Source organism: Microcaecilia unicolor, chromosome 7 (assembly GCF_901765095.1).
Source record: "Microcaecilia unicolor chromosome 7, aMicUni1.1, whole genome shotgun sequence".
Classification (NCBI taxonomy): Eukaryota; Metazoa; Chordata; class Amphibia; order Gymnophiona; family Siphonopidae; genus Microcaecilia; species Microcaecilia unicolor.
In genome coordinates, this window is record NC_044037.1 from 227,635,823 (window position 1) to 227,658,849 (window position 23,027).

The 23,027-nt window shown below is 45.1% G+C and overlaps 1 protein-coding gene across 2 annotated transcripts in view; it reads right to left on the minus strand.

The window, feature by feature from the left end:
- The window catches only part of DYNC1I2 (dynein cytoplasmic 1 intermediate chain 2), a 179,047-nt gene that overhangs the window by 34,482 nt on the left and 121,538 nt on the right, over positions 1-23,027 (minus strand). For both annotated transcript variants that reach the window (XM_030208936.1, XM_030208935.1), the window contains one exon: positions 13,343-13,456. In XM_030208936.1, the coding sequence (XP_030064796.1) occupies positions 13,343-13,456 (114 nt within the window). The remainder of the gene's footprint in view (positions 1-13,342; positions 13,457-23,027) is intronic.

Consider the following 23,027-nt stretch of genomic DNA (forward strand, 5'->3'; position numbering starts at 1 on the left):
CGGAGATCTCTCCTCTCTGCGATGACGCTTCGGCGTCGACTCCTCTTCAGGGTGCACCGAGGGCTCCCGGTGACGGCGCTTCTTATCTTTTTTCCGGTGCACGTCACCGGCGCCGGAGGGCATGGAGGAGGAGGAGGTCGATCCCCCTCGGTCTCGAGGTACCGGGTCCGACAGGGTTCGGTCCCGTGGCTCACGAGTTGAGGGAGTGACCGGGGCCGACTGCCCACGCGGCCTCTCAACCCCACTCTCACCGGCGGACCGGCGGGCCGACGGGACCTGTTCTCCTGGGGTCGCTGCCATCGGTGCCGATGTCTCGGGCATCGATACCGGTACCGAAGAACCGGCCTTCGATACCGATGCCGTCGAGGTCGACGTCGAGGGGCCGGCGCAAGTTCCAAAAAGACGGTCCCGCAGAACTTGCCTCGCAACCTGAGTCCGTTTCCGGAGACCGAGACACAAAGCGCACGACTTGAGATTGTGCTCCGGCCCGAGGCACTGGAGGCACCAAGCGTGGGTGTCGGTCTGCGAGATCGGCCGGCCGCAGCGACCACACTTTTTAAATCCACTCGGGACCTTCGAGGACATCGACGGAAAAATCGCGTCGGCGAAGTCAAAGTCGGCAATGGTGGCTAAAATCACACCACGAAAAAATCAACCGACCGAGCGGCCACTAGGCCGCAGCGTGGCGTCCCCGCTAGAAAGCGAGGGAAAAAGGGGAGCGCGTGCTCCACACGCGCAAAAAATGTCTTTTTTTTTTTTTTTTTTTTTTCTAAAACAATACAAACAAAATCAGAGGAAACCGAACGGGATCCAAGCGACGATCCGCGTAAACGCGGTCGAAAATCCGGCGGCTGAACAGAGAGAGAGGCAAACGCACCCCTCTCTCAGTCGCGGAAAAAAAGTAACTGGCGGGAGCGGTCGCGCACGGGCGGGAAGGCGGCCGCGCATGCGCGGTGGGCGTGGCCTGCGTGCCGACCGTCCCGCGAAGCTTCTTCCGGTTGGTGGGGGCTGCCGCGGACGTCAACCCAGTCGTGAGAACAAGCAGCCTGCTTGTCCTCGGAGAAGTATTTAATCCCTCTGGCAAACAAGACCTAATACTTGGTGGCAAAACCCTTGTTGGCAAGCACAGCGGTCAGACGTCTTCTGTAGTTGATGATGAGGTTTGCACACGTCAGGAGGAATTTTGGTCCACTCCTCTTTGCAGATCATCTCTAAATCATTAAGAGTTCTGGGCTGTCGCTTGGCAACTCGCAGCTTCAGCTCCCTCCATAAGTTTTCAATGGGATTAAGGTCTGGTGACTGGCTAGGCCACTCCATGACCCTAATGTGCTTCTTCCTGAGCCACTCCTTTGTTGCCTTGGCTGTATGTTTTGGGTCATTGTCGTGCTGGAAGACCCAGCCACGACCCATTTTTAAGGCCCTGGCGGAGGGAAGGAGGTTGTCACTCAGAATTGTACGGTACATGGCCCCATCCATTCTCCCATTGATGCGGTGAAGTAGTCCTGTGCCCTTAGCAGAGAAACACCCCCAAAACATAACATTTCCACCTCCATGCTTGACAGTGGGGACGGTGTTCTTTGGGTCATAGGCAGCATTTCTCTTCCTCCAAACACGGCGAGTTGAGTTCATGCCAAAGAGCTCAATTTTTGTCTCATCTGACCACAGCACCTTCTCCCAATCACTCTCGGCATCATCCAGGTGTTCACTGGCAAACTTCAGACGGGCCGTCACATGTGCCTTCCGGAGCAGGGGGACCTTGCGGGCACTGCAGGATTGCAATCCGTTATGTCGTAATGTGTTACCAATGGTTTTCGTGGTGACAGTGGTCCCAGCTGCCTTGAGATCATTGACAAGTTCCCCCCTTGTAGTTGTAGGCTGATTTCTAACCTTCCTCATGATCAAGGATACCCCACGAGGTGAGATTTTGCGCGGAGCCCCAGATCTTTGTCGATTGACAGTCATTTTGTACTTCTTCCATTTTCTTACTATGGCACCAACAGTTGTCTCCTTCTCGCCCAGCGTCTTACTGATGGTTTTGTAGCCCATTCCAGCCTTGTGCAGGTGTATGATCTTGTCCCTGACATCCTTAGACAGCTCCTTGCTCTTGGCCATTTTGTAGAGGTTAGAGTCTGACTGATTCACTGAGTCTGTGGACAGGTGTCTTTCATACAGGTGACCATTGCCGACATCTGTCTGTCATGCAGGTAACGAGTTGATTTGGAGCATCTACCTGGTCTGTAGGGGCCAGATCTCTTACTGGTTGGTGGGGGATCAAATACTTATTTCCCTCTGCAGAATGCAAATAAATTCATATACTTTCCACAATGTGATTTTCCGGATTTAATTTGTGATGTGCTATCTCTCACTGTTACCAATAACCTACCCTTCAATTATGGGCTGCTCATGTCTTTGTCAGTGGGCAAACTTACAAAATCAGCAAGGGATCAAATACTTATTTCCCCCACTGTATGCTCTCAGAGTTGTACGAATGGCCAGGTCAAAAGGAATAAGATGTTTCCCTCTCCAACCTTACCTGGATCCAACTCAGTGTGCTCAATGCCAAACCACAGGGAAGCCAGCAATAGGCAAGTTTCTCAAAGCTTTACATGGGGTTCAGAATCAACATCTGCAACTCAGCATTCTTAATGACCCTTTTCAAAAAGATATAATGGGTCTACAGGGGTAGACTTATCTTCTCTATAGTCTTTTCAGGCGTGCCAAAAGCCTGAAGCTGGCCCTCTGGACTATGGTCATGTGATTGCCTTTCATCCAGGGCACAGCCTTCACATCTAATCACGCTAAGGATTGGCACACAGTATCTCACATCTCTTGGAACCATGCATTAAAGGGATTAAACACAAATGTTTTGGCTCCTTCAAACTGATCCTCCATGTTCTCACCCTTTAGCTTGTTGTGCAAGCATTCAAACCTGATACACAGCATGCATCAGTACAGTGAAAACTCTTGTCTCCATGGCTTCTATTTAAGCTTTGGTACTGAAGAGCGTTGTAGTTTCTTTCTACTTTCTATTATTGATTTTGTCTGTAAACCACCTAGATGGAATTCCCTTAGGCAGTATATCAGTATAAATTTATTTATTTATTTGTTGCATTTGTATCCCATATTTTCCCACCTATTTGCAGGCTCAATGTGGCTTACATAGTACCGTGATGGCGAAAGCCAATTCCCGTGTCAGAAATATAGAGTGGTAATTGTGTTAAAGTTCATGAGTAACAGAGTGTCTTAGGTAGTTGGGGAGGAAGAATTAAGTGTCCTGTCCTGGTACAAGTTTAGTTGTGTTGCAGGGTTTGGGTGTTTAGGTTGGATCGTTGTGGTAAGCCTTCTTGAACAGATTGGTCTTTAATGATTTCCGAAAGGCTGTTAGGTCATGCATTGTTTTCGTGATGTTTGGTAGTGTATTCCATATTTGTGAGCTCATTGCATATGTTGATTTGTATTTTAGTCCTTTGCAGCTTGGGTAGTGGAGATTTAGGAATGTGCGTGCTGACCTGTTTGTGTTTCTAGTTGGTAAGTCTATGAGGTCTGCCATGTAGATCGGGGCCTCGCCGTGAATAATTTTGTGAACCAGGTTGCAGATTTTGAACGAGATTCGTTCTTTGATTGGGAGCCAATGCAGTTTTTCACGTAGGGGTTTGGCGCTTTCGTATCTTGTTTTTCCAAATATGAGTCTGGCTGTGGTGTTTGGGGCAATTTGAAGTTTCTTCATAATTTGTTCTTTACATCCGGCATACATTGCATTAGTCTAGGTGACTTAGCATCATTGATTGTACCAGGCTGCAGAATATTTCCTTCGGGAAGAAAATGTGGAAACTCAAATGAGTAAAACCTGAGTGGAACATTTTCTTTGTTGTATTTTTTGCTTGGCTTTCTAGCGTAAGGTTTCGGTCAATGGTGATTCTGAGAATTTTCAGGTTGTCTGAGACAGGAAGAGTGTAATCTGGGGTGTTTATACTGGTGGGTTTGTACGTATTGTATTGTGATATGATATGATGAGACAACGTGTTTTTTCTGCGTTGAGTTTTAATTGAAATGCAACCGCCCATGAGTTCATGATTTGTAGGCTGAGTTCGATTTTGTGATTTCTGTTAGATCGTGTTTAAACGGGATGTATATCGTGACATCATCTGCGTAGATGTAGGGGTTGAGGCCTTAGTTGGATAGGGATTTGGCTAGTGGGGTCATCATTAGATTAAAGAGGGTCGGTGATGGGGTGCTCCACATTCTGGTTTCCAAGGTGATGATATATTTGAGTTTGATATCACTTGGTAGGTTCTTGTGGTAAGAAATACTTGATCCAGCTAAGTACCCTTCCCCCAATCCCAAAATATTCTAGGATGTTTAGTAGTATTTTATGGTTTACCATATCAAACGCACTAGACATGTTGAATAGTAGGAGTACACTTTTGCCTGTTGCAATTTCTTGTTTGAATTTGGTTAGGAGTGATTATTACTGTTTCGGTGCTGTGGTTGGAGCAAAATCCTGATTGTGATTCGTGTAATATTGAGAATTTGTTTAAGTAGTCGGTAAGTTGCTTGGTTACCATGCTTTCCAAAAGTTTGACTACCAGGGGGATGGATGCTACTGGGCGATAGTTGGTGATTTCATTTGCTTTTTTCTTTGGATCTTTAGGTATTGGGGTGAATAGTATGTTGCCTTTATCCTTAGGAAAGAGTCCATGTTGCAGCATGTAGTTTAGGTGTGATGTGAGGTCGGCTATGAAGAGTTGAGGACCTGATTTTATAAGGTAATTGGGGCATGTGTCCAGTTTGCAATGGGATTTGGCAAACCTGTTGATTGCTTGTGCTATGATTTCTTCGGTGAGGAAGGCGAAGTTTATCCAGATTCGGTCTGCTGAGTATTCTCCAAAGATTGGGTCCATGCAGCCCATGAATTTTTCGATATCAGTGGTGTACTGTGGTAATGTAGTGCGTAGGTTTGCAATCTTGTCATTGAAATATTTAGCAAGTTTGTCTGCGGATGGTGCGTCTGTGTTGGTTGTGGTAACCAATGTGGTATCTAGTAATTTATTCACAAATTGGTATAATTTATGCATGTCTTTGTAGTTTGGCCCTATCTTGGTTTTATAGTAAGACCTTTTAGTTTGTCTTATTGCATATTTGTATTTTCTTTGCATTTGTTTCCAGTGGAAACTTGCACTTCAACGTCACCAATGGACAATACAGTTCTTCCTCTTCTGGATGGGCTGTGAGAGCCTGGTTTTCTTTAATTCTTTAAGAGAAGACTGTCATCTCATTTTGTGGATCTTCATTAAAGGGTAAAAGTAAAGGGTCATAGATTTCATATGCCACCTTTCTGTGGGTACAACCAAAGGGGTTTTGCATACATTATATGCAGGTATTTTCTCTGTCCCTAGTAGGCTCACAATCTATGGGGTTTTTTTTTAAATATCTGGGCCAATGGAGGGTTAAATGACTTGCTCAGGGTCACAAGGAACTGCAATGGGAATCAAATCTAGTTCCCCAGGTTCTCAACTCACTGTATTAAACATTAGGCTACTCCTCTACACCTTTGATGACATCCTTAGCCAGATATTACAAAGGGTTAAATCATGGCCCTTCCCCAAAACATTTATACTGTGATTGGTTATGTTCCATAACATATACCATCTGCCTGTACTTGGAACAATACTTGAAGCCACTGGCTTTCTTAGATGTACTGTGAAAAAATAAAAAGTAATCACTATTTTGAAAGCTTATTTTGAGCAGTTCATAATGCTAATAGATCTATAATCACAGTTATTGCTAAACTAGGTAATGTGCACTAATCATTCTCTAATAATACACAACACAACCTCTAACTGTAACGCATCTTTTCATTTAAGAAATTAACTAAGACATATCTTCTCAAGAAACCCAATGACTATTCCATATGCACTAGCAGGTATCTTGCCAACCACTGTAAAACAAAACATCAACTGTTAAATGTAAGTCACATTGAACTACTACTACTACTAACTAGCATTTCTAAAGCGCTACTAGGGTTACGCAGCGCTGTACAATTTAAACATAGAAGGACAGTCCCTGCTCGAAAGAGCTTACAGAACTGAAACTCATTTTTGGATAAATAAATAAAATAAAATCTTGTTGGTTTGACGAGGTGTGAATTAGAAAGCCCTAGTCGTTGATATGGCTTCAAGTTGCCTCGTAAGAGTAAGGTCAAAGGAAGGGAGCGTTAGCCAAGATGACGGTTTCATTGCCTCCACCAAGTCCCTCAGTAAGTACCGTGTGGACTTTAGAAATGGTATCGGAGGTGAGGGTTGCGGTGGAGGCAGCAGTGGATGCAAAATTACAACAGCTTCACGATAGAACAAAGGCTGCAAACAAGCGTTTGGATAATCTTGATTTGGAATTGGCTTCACAGCAGCATCAGGTTGGAATGTTGGAATTCCAGGCCTAAAGTTCCTCTTGGGCAGTGAAGCAACTGTGTCATATGGCTGGAGAGCTGGATTCTGCAATCTTTACACTTGGGAACTTTGGAGGTACCTTTTAAAATTCAGTGGGCTTGTTGTGTGGGTTCAAGGAATACTGCTATTACTTGTCCTTATGTTGTGGTTCTTCGTGTTTGTCACTATGATCATAAGCATGCAATACTTCAGGCATTGTGCCGTGGGAATCGCTTGGAATATGATAATCATAAAGTACTTTCTTTCCAAGACTATACTGTCAGAGCACGTGCTCAGTATAGAGCTTTTGCACCTCTTTGCACTAAACTGTATGAATGTAAGATCTCCAGCGAGTTATTTATCCTGCTCTACAAACCCATTTTTTTAAAAATTGGTGGCGGCAGCAAAGTCTTTTTTCCCATACTATCCCAGCCACTGTTGGCTCTCACAAAGCAGGATGTCCTATACTAAGGGAAGCAGTTAGTTTCTGTAGCTTGGCTTGGGCTTGGGTCATTGGACCTTTATCTTTTGGACTTTCTTTTATATTTTATCCTTTAAGCCAGAATGAAGGATGGACTGACAGCTTTTTCTCACTTTTGGCTTATTCTTATATGATATCTGTTGGGACATATTGTGAAATTTTGTGGTTTTTCTTTTTCATTACACTTTAAGTAGTTGATTTTTTTTATGGGGGGGGGGGGGAATGGACAGGAGGAGTAGACGTGATAGCTCTCATATTAGATAGGATTGGGGGGAGAAAAAGGTAAAATATTTTGACATTTTCTGGTTTGACGATATTTGGCATTTGTACTTTATTTTGAGAACATTATTTGCCTATGCTTCTATGTGCTGATATCATCATCAATAAACAGGTTTAAACATTATGTAACACTTATCCTATTGGATTAAAGGAACTCAGCATTATATCCCTTTGCTATTAGAGAAACAAATGACAACATCAGCAGCTTTATTATTTTATCTTCATTCTCGGAAACTTCATACAGTGCAGATCACAACCAAATTATCCTAAAAACTATGCGTTTTACGTAAATTAATGAAGATTTAAATGAGTACAACAAAAGTGTTGCTCCTTTCATAGGCGCCAGCTCTGTGGGTGCCTGAGCACCCTCAATATTTTTCCATGCAAGTCTGTAGATCTGGGGAAGCAAGCTCCAAACTGCAAAGTTACAGGAAAAAAACAGGAAGGAAGTGCTTCTGTATCCTACTGCTCTACCCCCTCCCCCTGTTGGCTGGCTCCCTGCCTCCCTTTGCAGCCTGTACAATAGACTGTGGGGGAGAAGGGAGTTACTGTTGCCTAGCAGCAGCCAATGGGGAAGGCAAGTGCAGCAGACTGATACAACAGGACAGACAGGCTCAGATACTGGCATGACTACTTTACCTATGCTGCCAAAGTAATACCTATAACAATTAAGGTTAAAAAAAAAAAACAGAGGTACTGGTGAGAGGAATAAAGGGGCCTAGGAAGTGGGGAAGGGAATGGAAAGGAGTCACTGGTTGGGAGAGACAATGCTGCTCTGAAATGCTGGAAGACGTAGAAAGAAGCAGTAAAAGGGAAGAATGGCTGGGTGATGGGGACAGGGATTGATAATGGAGATGTGGAAGAGGAGTAGACACAAGGATGTGTGCGAGGGAAAAGCATGGACTGCACGGGAGAAGTTCTCTAGCTGAAGGAGATCTGGGAGAGAGAACAGTAGACAGAAGGGACACAAGCTACAGAGAGAAGGAGCTGAAAGAGACGGAGAGCAGCTTTGTGAAGAGGGGGTCATGATGGAGAGAATAGACATGGAGAAAAGGGTGAGAAATGGAGGAGGGAGTAAGACTAGAAGAAAGTGAGACGATAGAAGCTGTAGAAACCACAGACACACATATACAAGGAGGAAAGAGAAATGATGATGATATGGGAAGAAGATTGGAAGAGAATCATCTACAGACACAAAGGTTAGAAAATTGTTTATGTTTTCCGTAAATATTTCTATGCCAGCTGGGCTGAATCAAGAGTAGACAATAGCTATAGTTTTCCCCATGCCCTTCAGTCACCAGAATATATATATATTATTTTACTAGGAGGGCATGGGGGAGCAGGAGGGGGTTGTGGCAGTATTTGATGCCACAGTTTGAAAAATACCTGTAAAATTGCTTCTCTTTGGCAGCTCTGAAATGCAGAGATCTAGGATTGAGTCTCAAATTGAAAGGGGAAGAGATAGTAACACCATCTCCCCTTTTTCACAAAAATAAAAGTCATTCCCTTGTTACATCTTATGGGAGACAGTGGTGTTAGACTTAGTGGGCTCAATATGCTGTATCATCCCAAAGAAATAGCAATAGCAGCAGCAGGAAGAGGTTACAGGAGAGACAGGTGGAGTCTGGAAGGGGGAAAGGGGTTCTTGGTTTGGTTTTCCCCTTGGTTCAAATACTAAGCCCTAGCTTTCCATTCTCACTCCCAGCACAGCTGTGCTACAGGTTAACTTTTGAGGTGTGTGACCTGTGTGGCTGTGCAGGATACCACGAATGAGGGGGTACTGTTATAGTGATGACACCCCTATCTCCTTCCATATCATATGGACTAAGGAAAGAGGGGTTTGGGGGGGAATAATGGTGCTAGCAGAGGAGAAAGAAGGGGATGTTTGGTAAAAGGAGAGAATAAGAGGGATGTTGTGCACGAGTCACCACTAATAAAGGAGGGGTATTGTGTGAAAGCTGTAAACCCAATGAGGTGCCAATTTTCCAGTGGCGTTCCTAGGGGGGGTGGTGGGTGCGGTCCACCACTGGGGGGGGGGGGGGGTGCCACGCCTCTCGGCGCCGCTCGTTCTGTGCTCCCTCTGCCCCGGAACAGGTTACTTCCTTTTCCGGGGCAGAGGGAGCATGGAACGAGCGAAGCCGACAGGCGCGCGGCACCCCCCCCCCCCCCCCAGCAGGTAAAAATGCACCCGGGGGGGGGGGGGTGTCATTTCGCGGGGGGAGGTGTCGTTTCGCCGGGGGGGGGGGGGGGGGCGCATCGGCGATCCGCCCCGGGTGTCAGCTGCCCTAGGAACGCCACTGCAATTTTCATTTTTGCAGACGGCACTAGGGTCTGTGCTAACTCAGCTCCCTAAGTCAACCACTTACTCTGTGGCCACTAGAGCTTTAGCAGGTGGACTGGCACACATGCATGCCATGGGTTCACTGATTTCCTGCTTAACATGTGATCTTTGGGATTTTCAGTCTGAGGGCAGGAAGCACCACATGTAAATGTGGCCCTAGGGGCTGTGGAGCAACTGAATGCTGAGTTTCCAAGGTTTGCGCATACAGGTGGTGGAGCAGCTCATAGGGCCTTTCTGGATGTGGAACTGCTATTGTATTTCAGTCTGAGTTCTAGATATGAATGGTGTCTGGGGTTCTGAGAAGGGAGGAGTAGGAATATGATCCTTGCCAGGAAGAGTGATGATAAAAAACTTGAATGTGTGATGAATCTGCTTAGGAGGTATGAGGGATGGGTGAGCCTACCCTTCAGGGGAGAAGCACTGACAAAGGAAGAGTAAGAGGGAATCTATTGGGGGGGAAGAATTAGTAGGGGGGCAAGGAAGGTCAGGTCAAGAGAAGTAGAGAGCAGGGATGTACAGAATGGGGGAATGGAGTAGGTAAGGGTGGGTGGGTGGATGTGTGTGTGTGTGTGTGTGTGGGGGGGGGGGGGGGTATAACACATCCTACCCCAAAACAAAAGTCAAACTGCACTGGGAGAAAGAAGTGACGGAAAAACAGAAGATGAGAGGAGGAAGAAGATAAAGGTGGGGAGGGACTGAGAAAGAAGTGGGGATGGTCTGAGAGAAAAGCTATGGTGTGCATAGATTAGGTAGGGAAGAGAGACTATTAAGGACTGGCTGGGGGGGGGGAGAATATGGGTTGTATAGATGGGCCAGGAAAGCACAGTATGAGTGTGGTGTAGATAGGCTGGAAGTAGGATGGTACACTTGGCGATGAGTTGGGATTGGAGAGGAAGAGAGACTGGTGGGATTTGCAGTGTTACCCCTAGCATTTCTTTTATCCACAAGTCCTCCCTGTATGTGCACCACCTACTGTGCAGCCTGACAACCCACAACGCTTTAATTTCCTTTACATGGACTTGGTAATTTGTACCAAGTTGAGCACCTCCAATCATTTTGAAAGGTTGACTCCTATGGCTCCTTTTGCAAGGGAATTTAGAGTTGGTCCCTGACAAGAGCAAAGTATGATTACAGTCTTAGGCAAGAAAAAGTTTCATGGGTTGGAGATCTGATTACAGAAGAAGGTAAATGTAGATCTTTCAAGGACTTGTGTAATGGGGGCATTTTGGATGCTTGTGATTGGTATGCTTACTTGCAAGTCACACATTATATTCGGTCTTTATTTATTTATTAGGATTTATTTACCGCCTTTTTGAAGGAATTCACTCAAGGCGGTGTACAGTAAGAATAGATCAAACATGAGCAGTAGGCAATTAGAGCAATAAAAATATTTGAATACAAAGTATGGCATGGTATACTACTTGCAAAGACACCACAATATGTACTAGAACATTATAAGTGGTAGTGAGTTTATCCTTCTTCCAAAATATATTGAGTCTAACTCCAAAATAGGATTTTGATAGAACTGCAGTACTCTGGAATAGAGATTTAATGCAACAGGGATAAATTACTAGGGAAAGACTTGATATTTTCAGAGAAATCTTAAAGTGGAAATTAAAACATGCATGTAATCAAATGGTAGGGAGTGCATTATTGAAAAAAACCCTCTCTCTTGGGGAGGATATGTACATTGTTCAACTGGAGACTCCAAGACCCACCCAATGTGTCACAGTGGAAAAATGAGATGAACCAACTTAAAATTTGAAAGGGCTGACATTAAAGGAGGTACAGTGAAAACAGAGAACTTATATTTGGTCCCCAGTTTGGGAGACTTTACTCCATTCAGCAAGTAGGTCTTCTGCCAAACTTTTAGAGTATTAAAGAGGGGAGAGATTGAGGAGAGGGACACAGAAGGAATTTCAGCAAGGTTTTATACAGCAATGGTAATATAGTGACTACAGTGAAGAAGCCACATTAGTGGTCCAATTACTGGGATGATGATAAAGAAGGTAATATGTAACATGCATAAAGAAATGGGGGGTATGGGAAGGGGAGGATATAAAAAAGGGTGGGGGGAAGCATTGGAGGTACAAAAAAAAAATAAAGAGAAATTCCGCACAAAGTGTTTCGTTGTTGATGTATGTTTGAATTGCATTGTACTTGTGCATGCTATTCTATTATTGTTTTGTTCTGTTGGACTGTGTAGGTAGAATAATAAAATGTAAAATTAAAAAAGGTAATTTTCACTCAAATAATGACCAAGGAAAAACATGACTTGAAGATCAAGGGTAGACAATAGCTATAGTTTGCCCTTGCCCTTCAGCCACCAGAATTAATATATTATTTTACTATGAGCTGTATCCTAAAACGTACTTGCTGACAGTAATGACAGATAGATGAAAAGTGACAAAAAACACCAACTACAGAATAAATAGGGGCAAAAAAGATTTTCTGAGACATACTAGCAAGAAGAAAGAAAGATGAAAAAACCCCAGAAAAGGGCAAGTTATCAGATTGCTGCTCTGTGTGTGTGTGGTGGGGGGAAGAGGAAGAGGTTACACTACCATGCAGAACAACCCCCCCCCTTCCCAAAAAAAACAGGACTACTGTAATGCCCAGATATATTTCTAAATTTTTTCTATAAATCTCTGCATAAAGGTCTGAATGCCACTAAGTGACTCTACTCATTTTTACAGAAAGAACCAGGCACACCCATTAAAGGGGGGCCGACCACAACCGGGCTGAAGGCCAGCGAAGACAGAAGTGTGGGGGAGGGTATAGGGAGGGCCTAGCTAGAGAGCAGAGGTAGTAGTGGGAGGGAAACAAGGGGTAGCAAGGGGAGGGGGCAGGAAAGAAGGGGAGGAGCAAGGGAGGAGGAGAGAGGAATTTGAACTGCACAGGAAGTCCTTTTGAATTTGGAAGCAGGAGAAGAGCAACGCCCACCCGCCCACCCACTTGAGAGGCAAGATTTGTCGCAGCAAGGCGTTAGACTACAATGTTTACGCACAGCCAGCAATGGGTACACAGCAGCTTGACACATAACAGTTACAAGTTTGGGGTAACTACTGCTGCAGAAAGAGTTGTGTGGAAAATTATCAAGTTGATGCAAATGGTAGGCTTGCATGTGAGCAGCCTTGTTATAAGGAAACAACGTGTATACAGCTTGTCTCCTGGCTTGGGCGGCCGGGAGGCCTAGAACATCATTTTGTAAATGTGGTAGGTGCCTCCTTCAACAGGAAACAACGTGTATATAGCTTGTCTCCTGGCTTGGGCGGCCGGGAGGCCTAGAACGTCATTTTGTAAATGTGGTAGGTGCCTCCTTCAACGGGAGACACCAAGTGACGTCGGGTGCTTGGAAAACAGCACAGGGGGCCACAGGGGCTTGGTACGGCTTGGCCTGTGGCCCAGAATATGCAACTACGTGTAGAAGCTGTGTACCCGGGTAGAAATGCATGCTGGCATAATGATTAGTAGAAGATGTAATGTAATTTGTTTAAGTTGTAACAATTTTGATGTTCCTGGCTGCGGCCAAAATAAATCCAATTCTATTGAAGATAACGCTTGTAGTGTGGTATTGAAGGGGGCGGGGGTTGATACGTCTGTGTGTGTGCCGAATGCCCGAGTTGTGAATTTACCAATACTTTTAAAATAATTATTCCAATGTGACAAGGTCAAAACTGCTTGAAAATGTTTGGCCTTTGGGTTTAAACATTGTTATAGATCTGCAAAGAAATGGAATCAAAAAAATTACAAATTGATAAAGAAAAGCAGCATTCCCCTAATTAATATCTGTGAATGACATTTTCTTTTTCTTACCTGTGGCTGGGAAAGCATGTCTAGACTCCAAGAACATATCTTTCCATCAGTTGAGATGCTGATCAGATTGTGAGCATTCTGTGTACCAACCACATTTACACAGTATACAGGGTGCTGAGGTGAAACAAAACAATTAAATACATTTAAAATGTATCCCATGTTTGTTTTAAGTAAAAATATTTTCATAGACCATTTTCTTAAATATCACTTTTGCATTAAAAGAGCATCCACTCCACACAAAACTGAGTTTGTTGTTAGAATGGCAAGTCTACTGTATGCACAAGTGTAAATTTTACTTACCTTAATGTGTGTCCTCAATAGACAGCAGAATTAATCAGGCATGCAAATGGGGCGATGTCATCTGACGGCACTGGGGTAGAACAGTTTTCTCCAGAGCTCAGCACCAGCATAAAGTTCTCAGCATACATGGCCCTTCTTGTATATAGTAGTCTCCTTGGTTTAAAGCTAGGAAAGCTGTTCCATCCTAATGCCACCAGATGATGTCACCCCGCATGTAAAGACTGAGCAAATATTTATTTATTTATTAGGATTTATTTACCGCCTTTTTGAAGGAATTCACTCAAGGCGGTGTACAGTAAGAATAGATCAAACATGAGCAATAGGCAATTACAGCAGTAAAAATATTCAAGTAACAATACAAAATATGGCATGGTATACTACTTGCAATGACAACACAATACGTAATAGAACATTATAATTGGTAGTGAAGGGTAAGGCAAAGTTGTAACATATAGATGAGTAAGAAAATAGGAAGAAGTTGAAAGTAAGGTGACTGATTTGAAGAAAGTTGCACATGAAGTCAGAGAGATGGTTAAATATTATCTCAGTTAGGCTAGGAGTGGATAAACATGTCCCGCTGCCATAGGCACCCCGTATAAGAGGCTTGGTGAGGCTAAGCCTCCCCAGCCCAACCCTGACCATCTTGTGTTTCTTCTGCTGCCCGCCATCTCCGTCGTCATTTTTACTGCACTGAAGAGTTCTGCCTCGGCACCGGCGATTCAGAGTCAGCCTTCTGCCAGCGGGGCTCTCTCTTCAGGCGTGTCTCACTTCCTCCCAGCTCTGCAGAAAAGAGGAAGTTACGTTAGAGTCCAGGACGCCCCTGAGAAGCCCCGACGCTGGCAGAAGGCTGACTCTGAGTCTCTGAATTGCCGGTGCTGAGGGAGAACTCTTCAGGGCAGTAAAAATGACGAGGGGGGAGACAGCAGGCAGCAGAAGAAACAGGGAGAAAGATGCAAGACTCCGGGGGGGGGGGGGGGGGGGGCTGCCCACGACGAGTGGAAGTGAGCCTTTCTAGCCCAGTAAGTAAACAAGGAAGCCAATTTGGTTAATGTGTTTCCCCAGCGTGACATCCTCACTGCCTTCAGCCCAAACAAAACAAACTTTTGAGCTGCTGCATCCAGGTTGCTCTTGATTGTTGATCTGTAGCAAGGCTAAAGCTGTTTCTGTTAATAGGCACGGTATTGCAGCTGGTAGAAAAAGCGATTATAAACTCTGTAGTTGGTGCTTATATATCCTGTTTCTGTTTCTTGAGAGTTTATCTGAGTTTATCTTAACTGTTGTACTCTACCTTGGGAAGCTGGTGTTATAAAGATGATAGAATACTGTATATTGAAATTAAATGGAAGTAGAATTAAACTCACCTTTCATTGGGGCACATGGAATCACATTTTAATGTCATCTCATTTGTAGGAATTTGCATTTTAGATACACAACTGGATTATTCTGTTTTTAGGCATGTTTCAGGGACAAGTGGTTTTATAGGTCAAAATAAAAATAAATATTTTTTTAATGCAGATCTCTTTTGTTTAAACATAACTAAATGGGCTTTAAGCCCCTAATGGTGTATTAGGTTCTGCCCAGTGTAATATTTTTGGTACAGTAAAGTTCTGAGTTTGTTTTTGCACAAAGATGTGCATAGTGTTTTGCAGTTGAGCGATTGTGGTTAGTATATGCTTTGAGCAACCACTTTATTCTTTCACATATGATACATAGTTAATATCTAAATTTAATAAAAGGTATTAATTGTGAATTTTATTTTTTTTCTGTGTGTTATCAGACAATTATGGATTTAAGCTCCAACCCTGGCCCCACCCCTAACTCCGCCCCCTTTAGCCTCCCCAAACAGTTGGGCCACCGACCGCCTATGCCCGCTGCAGTATGTGCAGCCCGAGTCAATCCTTGTGTGTGTGAGACTAACAAGTTAGTTACTTCTTCCATTAAAGGCTTGGTTGAAGAGCCAAGCTTTCACCTGCTTCCTGAAGTAGAAATAGTCTTGTGTTAAGCGGAGCCTTTCAGGGTGTGGGGGCTACTCCGGAGAAGGCTCGCTTGCGGGTATCACATCATGTAATGTCTTTTGGAGAGGGTGTAGTTAGTGAAAGTCCTTGGGAGGACCTTAGTGTCCTTGGTGGTGTGTGGAGGATCATCCTATTCTTCAGATACTCGGGGCCATTTCCTTTCAGGGCCTTGAAGATCAGACATAGAGTTTTAAATTTAGCCCTGTATTGTACTGGTAGCCAATGAAGCTTTTGCAAAAATGGTGTGATGTGGTCACGTCACTTGCAACCTTCTATGAGTCTTGCTGCTGCATTCTGAATTAACTGGAACTGGTGCAGGCCCTTTGTAGTCAGACCATTGTATAGTGCACTGCAGTAATCCAGTCTCGATGTTACTATAGCATGCACAACTGGGATAAGATTTACTTTCTCGATGTAAGGAGAGAGGCAGCGTAGCTGTCGCAAATAGTAGAAGCAGCTCATGAAGGTTGCTTGGATTTGGGGAATCAAAGTGTTGAATCTAGCTGTATTCCAAGGTTCCTGACTTGTGATTTGAGGGGGAGTTCATACTTCCGAAAAGGGATTTTGACATCAGGTATGTATCCACTTGTGTTAGGGACTCAGAGAAGCTCGGTTTTACTTGGATTCAGGCAACGTTTGTTGTGTTTAGTCCATTCTTGAACTGATGTTAGATAATCAGTTTATTCAAGGCTGTAGGTAAGTCAGGTTCAATGGGTATGAGTAGCTGCACATCATCTGCATAGATGTAGAAATGAGTGTCCATTGACCGAATCAGCTCAGCTAGTGGCTTGAGGTATATATTGAACAGAATAGGTGACAGTATCGATCCTTGTGGTACCCCGCAGGTCAGTGTCCATGGTGGTGATGAGCTGCTGCCAAACATTATGGATTGTTGCCTGTCTGATAGCTAGGAACTGAACCAGGCAAGTATTGTACCACTGATTCCTGTTTCTGTCAGTTGTGCTAGCAAGATATCATGATCCACAGTGTCAAAAGCTGCTGAGAAATCTAGCAGTACTAGCATCGAGGTGAATCCCTTGTCTCGGTTTCTGTGAAGATCATCTAGCAGGGATATGAGGACCGTTTCTGTTCCATAACCGGGTCTGAATCCAGATTGACATGGATCTAGCCAGTTACTCTTTTCTAGCCATTCATTAAGTTGAACACAGACTGCTTGTTCTATGAGTTTCCCTAGAAACGGGATGTTGGATACTGGCCTATAACTTTCAAGTTTGTCTTTCTTCAGTAGAAGGCGAACCACTGCCCTTTTTAATGCTGTTGGTAGTTGCCCATTAGAAAGAGAGGTGTTCACAATTTTTGTGACACCTTCTATAAGGCCCATACTTGCCTGCTGCATTATCTTTGATGGGCAGGGATCGAGGGGGCAGGGATCGAGGGAGCAGGTAGATGGTTGAAAGTCTCTTAGGAGTTTGTCAAGGCTCTCCTCTGTCGTTAGGTTAAAAGTGTTCCATCTGTCTCTGTTAGGAGGGGGCGAGTTTGTGCACCCCTGGTTCACTGGTTGGGCACTGGGTGGGACTGCCTGTAAATCCTGGTGGAGACTTTTAATTTTGTTGGCAAAGTATGCAGCAAAATCACTGCAGTTCAGTTTAGACTGGGGAAGCTGGTTCTGTTGTGGGGGTTGCAGTAGGCTGTTTACTATACTGAACAGCTGCTTGGTTGAATTGGCAGCCTGTGCAATACATTGAGAGAAATACTGTTTTTTGGTTGCTGTTAAGGCTTGGCGGTACTTTGCCAAGTAGTTCCTGCAGTTTAGCCTGTCTTCATCTAGGTGAGATTTGCACCATCCCCTTTCTAGTTTTCGCCCTTCGCGGTTAAGGATCCGAAGTGCTGGAGAAAACCGAGGTGAGCGTTTGTTAGTGGGGCATAAGACCTTTTTTAGTGGTGCTGTTTTCTCTAAAGTCTTGGCTAAGTGTGTATTCCAGATGTCAACTTGTTCTGACACTGTTGTTGCCTTTTCATCCGCATGTGGATAGTCCAAGGCCTCTAGAAAATTCTCAGCGGTCATTTTTTTTTTGTCTCTGATCTCCTTCCAAACTCTGGGATGTGCCATTTGTTTCAGGTGGTCACTTAGGGAGAATTTAATTAGAAAATGGTATGACCATGATAGGGGTGTTATTTCAATACTGTTATCCCAGAATTCTGGGATATCCACCCCTTTGTAGAATACCAGGTCTAGTATGTGACCCTTTTTGTGGGTTGGAGAATTGATCACCTGTGTAAATTCTAGTGCTGTCATCGTGTCCAGAAAGGCAGCTATGGTGGTAGCTGGGGTTTTGATGTGTAGATAGAAGTCTCCCATGATCACCAACCTAGGGTAATTCAGGGTCACTTGAGTAATCAGGTCTAGGAGTTCTTGCATAGATAATGTGTTGTTACGAGGTGCTCTGTATACCATGAGCAGACAGATTGGCTTCTCCTCTTCAAATTGGATTAAAAGAGATTCTGATTCATGCAGCTGGGGGATGGATATTCTGCACAGTTTGATTGTGTCCCGAATCAAGACTGCTACCCCCCACCCTGTCTTCCTGGTCTTGGTTGATGTTGGGATGTTGAAACCTGTTGGGCATAGTTCAGCCAGTGGTAAACCCCCACTTTCATCTAGCCAGGTTTCACTTATTTCTAGGATGTCAATATGCTGTTCATTTATGGCATCATGGATCACTGAGGATTTCTTTGCAGCTGATCTGGCATTCACCAGTCCTATAGTACCCAAGGGTGGTCTGGGGGTGCTGTGGGTAGCTTTGGTGTGACAATGAGGTGATCTTTTAAGTACGGTTATGTAGGTATTTGATCCCTTTTACTTTTGCCTTCTCTTTGGTTGGTGCGGATTATGGTTTCCTCTCCCACACACCACTGGGATGCTTGCATGACACATTTTTGTGTCAGAAGCTAGTTAGGCAAAATTTCACTGGGTGGCGCTGCAATCCACTCTTTGGAGTACACCCTGTAGATCAGCAGTCTTCGTAGTTGGCAATGCAGGGTTAAGACTTTAATAGCTGAAAGAACAGACCTTTTAAAGTTGTAAATTCAGACCAGGCCTGTGAGATCAGTCTTCCATCAAATAGAGAAATGAATGGCTGCACTTAGCACTTCTATGTGAAATTATTGGAGACAGTGCATAGGTTTCCTTTAGTTTTAAGGAATCTGAAAGATTCAGAGTTATAGAAGTAGATTATGTAGTTAAAATAAAAATTTTAACTCACAGATTACAGGTATGAACTTTAGAGTTTCTGGTTCTGATATCCTTGGTTGGTCCAAATGATGCAGGTTGCTGTAGGCTTTTTCTTTATTGTCCCAGAGGAAGGATAGATGTAAAAAAAGGATCCAGCTCCAATCTCAGTACTTGAGGAGAGTTATTTAGGGGAGATAACATTTCCTTTATCCAGCCAAAAATAAATGGAAGAAGTTTCAAGTAAAATTGAGGACTGGGGCCTCAACACAGACTGAGCAGAAGTCAGTAAACGTTTGGGTTGCAGAGTCACTGAGGAACAAAATATAGGGCTGACCTATTGCACTGGACATCAGAACATTTCTCAGTGGGGCAGAGCAGTTGTCATAAAAGAGTTCAAAACAACTGCATATGTTTCATGGCACCATCACAACTGCAAACAGTTCTTTAAGAAACACAACTGATGTAGTGGTCCACAAACATAAGCAAATGTAGGTCAGGCAGGATTTTTGTGAAAACTTGACATCCTTTATTTTGGTGGCTTTGGTTCCGGCCAAAGCTGAAAATGTTGTGCATGCTCCCCTGCCCCCTCCCCCCCTCCAACCAACCAGGATAGATTATTGCAATGCACTGTCAGCCTCTTCTTTATTTCCCCTGAAATAGCAGTTTGCCAAAACATTGGGTGATGCTGGATCAGGTTCTTATTTGCCTCTAAGTAACTGCTATGAAGTAACCTCAATAGAACATAGGAAACACTACTTTTCAAATGCTTATGGATTACTATATTGAACAATTTTTCTTAATTGCTTTGAACCTTTTTCATGAATTAAGATATCTTACCTTTCTTTTTTTCTGGAAGTGTGAGAAGGGTTCTTGGTCGGTTTGGAAACTTGTGGATTTATAGATTCTTGTTTCACAAAATTTTTATCTATACATAAGAATTGTTTATTACTTTATTCTTTTCAATCCAATGGAACATTGGAATAAAATTATATATAAGGGAAAGGGAATGTCCTTCTGTTAGCAAAATAATACTCCAAATGGAAGTGGACCAAATTTGAAAGGGGGAAAATGGTGAATACACACATCGAGTTTGAAATCACATCAGACTAGGGGTTCCGGGGGGGGGGGGAGGGGGGGGGAACTCCTGGAAAAAAACTGGCCCAATGCATTTCAATGGGAGAAGCAGTTTCATCTTTTCCAGTATAGAAACTTTGATACACTGAAAAAAGAGCTGTTAGGAAACTGCTCCTTTCAAACTGCTTCTCCCCTCTTTCCTAGTTTCTCAATCACAGACACAGAGACGCAACATAGATATACATACACTACACAGACAGAGGGATTTTAGATAATTTCATGAACATGCTGCAAATGCTCCCCCCCATCCCCAACACCAATGCCACACCTCTCTCTTCTGTGCTGGCTTTTAGTGATTGAGAAATATATTTAATTTTTTGGTTGTAAATTCTACTGTGAAAACTAATGACTGAATGGTATGGGAACAGCTAGAGAATGAATTGTGTAGTTTGCTACTTTGTTGCTACTAATGGGGAAGAAGTTGTAACTGGGGGAACAAGGTAAAATTAGGTTTCATACCTGATAATTTTCTTTCCATTAATCATAGCTGATCAATCCATAGACTGGTGGGTTGTGTCCATCTACCAGCAGGTGGAGATAGAGAGCAAACTTTTGCCTCCCTATATGTGGTCATGTGCTGCCGGAAACTCCTCAGTATGTCGATATCAAAGCTCCATCCGCAGGACTCAGCACTTAGAGAATTACACCCACAAAGAGACACTCTGCCCAGCTCACCACCGCCGAAACGGGGGAGGGGAATTAACCCAGCTCATCCCCACACAAGTGGGGGAGGGGAATCCGTCCAGCTCATCCCCGCGGAGCGGGGGAGGGACACCACACCCGCCGATGCGGGGGGATCTGGCTTATCCTGCAACCGCAACCGCGGGAGGAGCTGGCTGACCCTAACACCGCCGAAGCGGGAAGGGTACAAAGCTGCCCTACAGCCGCACGAAGCGGGAGGGAGTGCCGGCAGAATTTAAATCTCAATCCAGCCCCGTAAAACGGAGGGGAGAGGAATGCAGCAGCTCACTGTAACACAAACTCGTCTCAACTCTTGAAGAATCCAAGTGAAAAAACTTGAACACGAAGTCTTTCTGAAGTAACTGAAGACTAAACTTGAACCTGAAATGCAACCAGAATAAAAAACAGTACAGATATCTGGGAGGGGCTATGGATTGATCAGCTATGATTAATGGAAAGAAAATTATCAGGTATGAAACCTAATTTTACCTTCCATTTCATCATGCTGATCAATCCATAGACTGGTGGGATGTACCGAAGCAGTACTCACCCAGGGCGGGACATAGCAATCCCTGATCGCAACACTGAAGCTCCAAACCGGGCCTCCACCCGAGGAGCCACAGTCAAGCGGTAATGTCTGGAGAAGGTATGGGCCGACGCCCAAGTTGCCGCCCTGCAAATCTCTTCCAAGGAGACGGACCCGGCCTCTGCCATCGAGGCCGCCTGAGCTCTAGTGGAGTGAGCCTTCAGCTGGATAGGCGGCACCTTCCCCGCGGCCACATAAGCCGCTGCAATGGCTTCCTTGACCCATCTTGCCACTGTAGGCTTAGTAGCCTGCAGACCCTTACGAGGACCTGCAAACAGGACAAACAGATGATCCGATTTCCGGAAATCATTGGTCACTTCCAAGTATCTGATGATGACCCGTCTCACATCCAGATATTTGAGAGCAGAATACTCTTCTGGGTAGTCCTCCCTACGAAAGGAAGGGAGACAGAGCTGCTGACTCACATGGAAGCGAGAAACAATCTTGGGTAGGAAGGAAGGCACTGTGCGAATAGACACTCCTGCCTCAGTGAACTGCAGAAAAGGCTCTCGACAAGAGAGCGCCTGGAGCTCGGAAACTCTTCTGGCTGAAGTGATAGCCACCAAAAAGACTGCTTTCAACGTCAGGTCTTTCAGAGATGCCCTCGACAAGGGTTCAAAAGGCGGCTTTTGCAAGGCTCTTAGCACCAGGTTGAGATTCCACGCAGGCACCACTGAGTGCAGAGGAGGGCGCAGGTGATTAACTCCCTTGAGGAACCGCACCACATCTGGCTGCGAAGCCAGGGAAGCACCCTTCAGGCGGCCCCTGAAGCAAGCCAGGGCCGCTACCTGGACTTTCAGGGAACTGAGCGACAGGCCTTTCTCCAGACCTTCTTGCAGGAACGCCAGCACTGAAGAAATTGGAGCAGTAAATGAAGAAAGTGAACCTGCTTCACACCACGCTGCAAAGGTACGCCAAACCCTGGCGTAAGCAGTAGAAGTAGAGCGCTTCCTCGCTCTCAGCAGAGTGGCGATGACCTTGTCTGAGAAGCCTTTCTTCCTCAGACTCTGCCGCTCAATAGCCAGGCCGTAAGACCAAAGGGGGAGGGATCCTCCATCACCACGGGACCCTGATGTAACAGGCCCTGCTCCACTGGCAGTCGCAGAGGTTCGTCCACTGAGAGCCTGATCAAGTCCGCATACCAGGGACATCTGGGCCAATTCGGACCCACCAGGATTATCCGGCCCGGATGCTTTGCCACCCGGTCTAGCACCCTGCCCAACATGGGCCAGGGCGGGAACACATAGAGAAGCTCTTGTGTCGGCCACTGTTGGAGAAGAGCATCTACTCCCAGGGATCGAGGGTCCCGTCCTCTGCTGAAAAAGCGCGGCACTTGGCAATTGGCCGATGACGCCATCAGATCTAGGCTCGGCTGGCCCCAGCGCTTCGTGATGCCCAAGAACGCCTGAGCAGATAGCTGCCACTCTCCGGGCTCCAAGGTATGGCGACTGAGAAAGTCCGCCTTGACATTCAAGACTCCGGCAATGTGGGCCGCTGACAGCTGTTCCAGGTTCGCTTCCGCCCACTGGCATAGATTCATGGCCTCCTTGGCTAGAGGGGCGCTCTTGGTACCTCCCTGGCGGTTGACATAGGCCACAGCCGTGGCATTGTCCGACAGGACCCGTACTGGCTTCAACGCCAGTACCGGGATGAACTCCAAAAGCGCCAACCGAATGGCTCTGAGTTCCAGGAGGTTGATAGACCACTTTGCCTCTGCAGGAGACCAGAGCCCCTGCGCTGTCCTTCCCAAGCAGTGGGCTCCCCAGCCCGACAAAG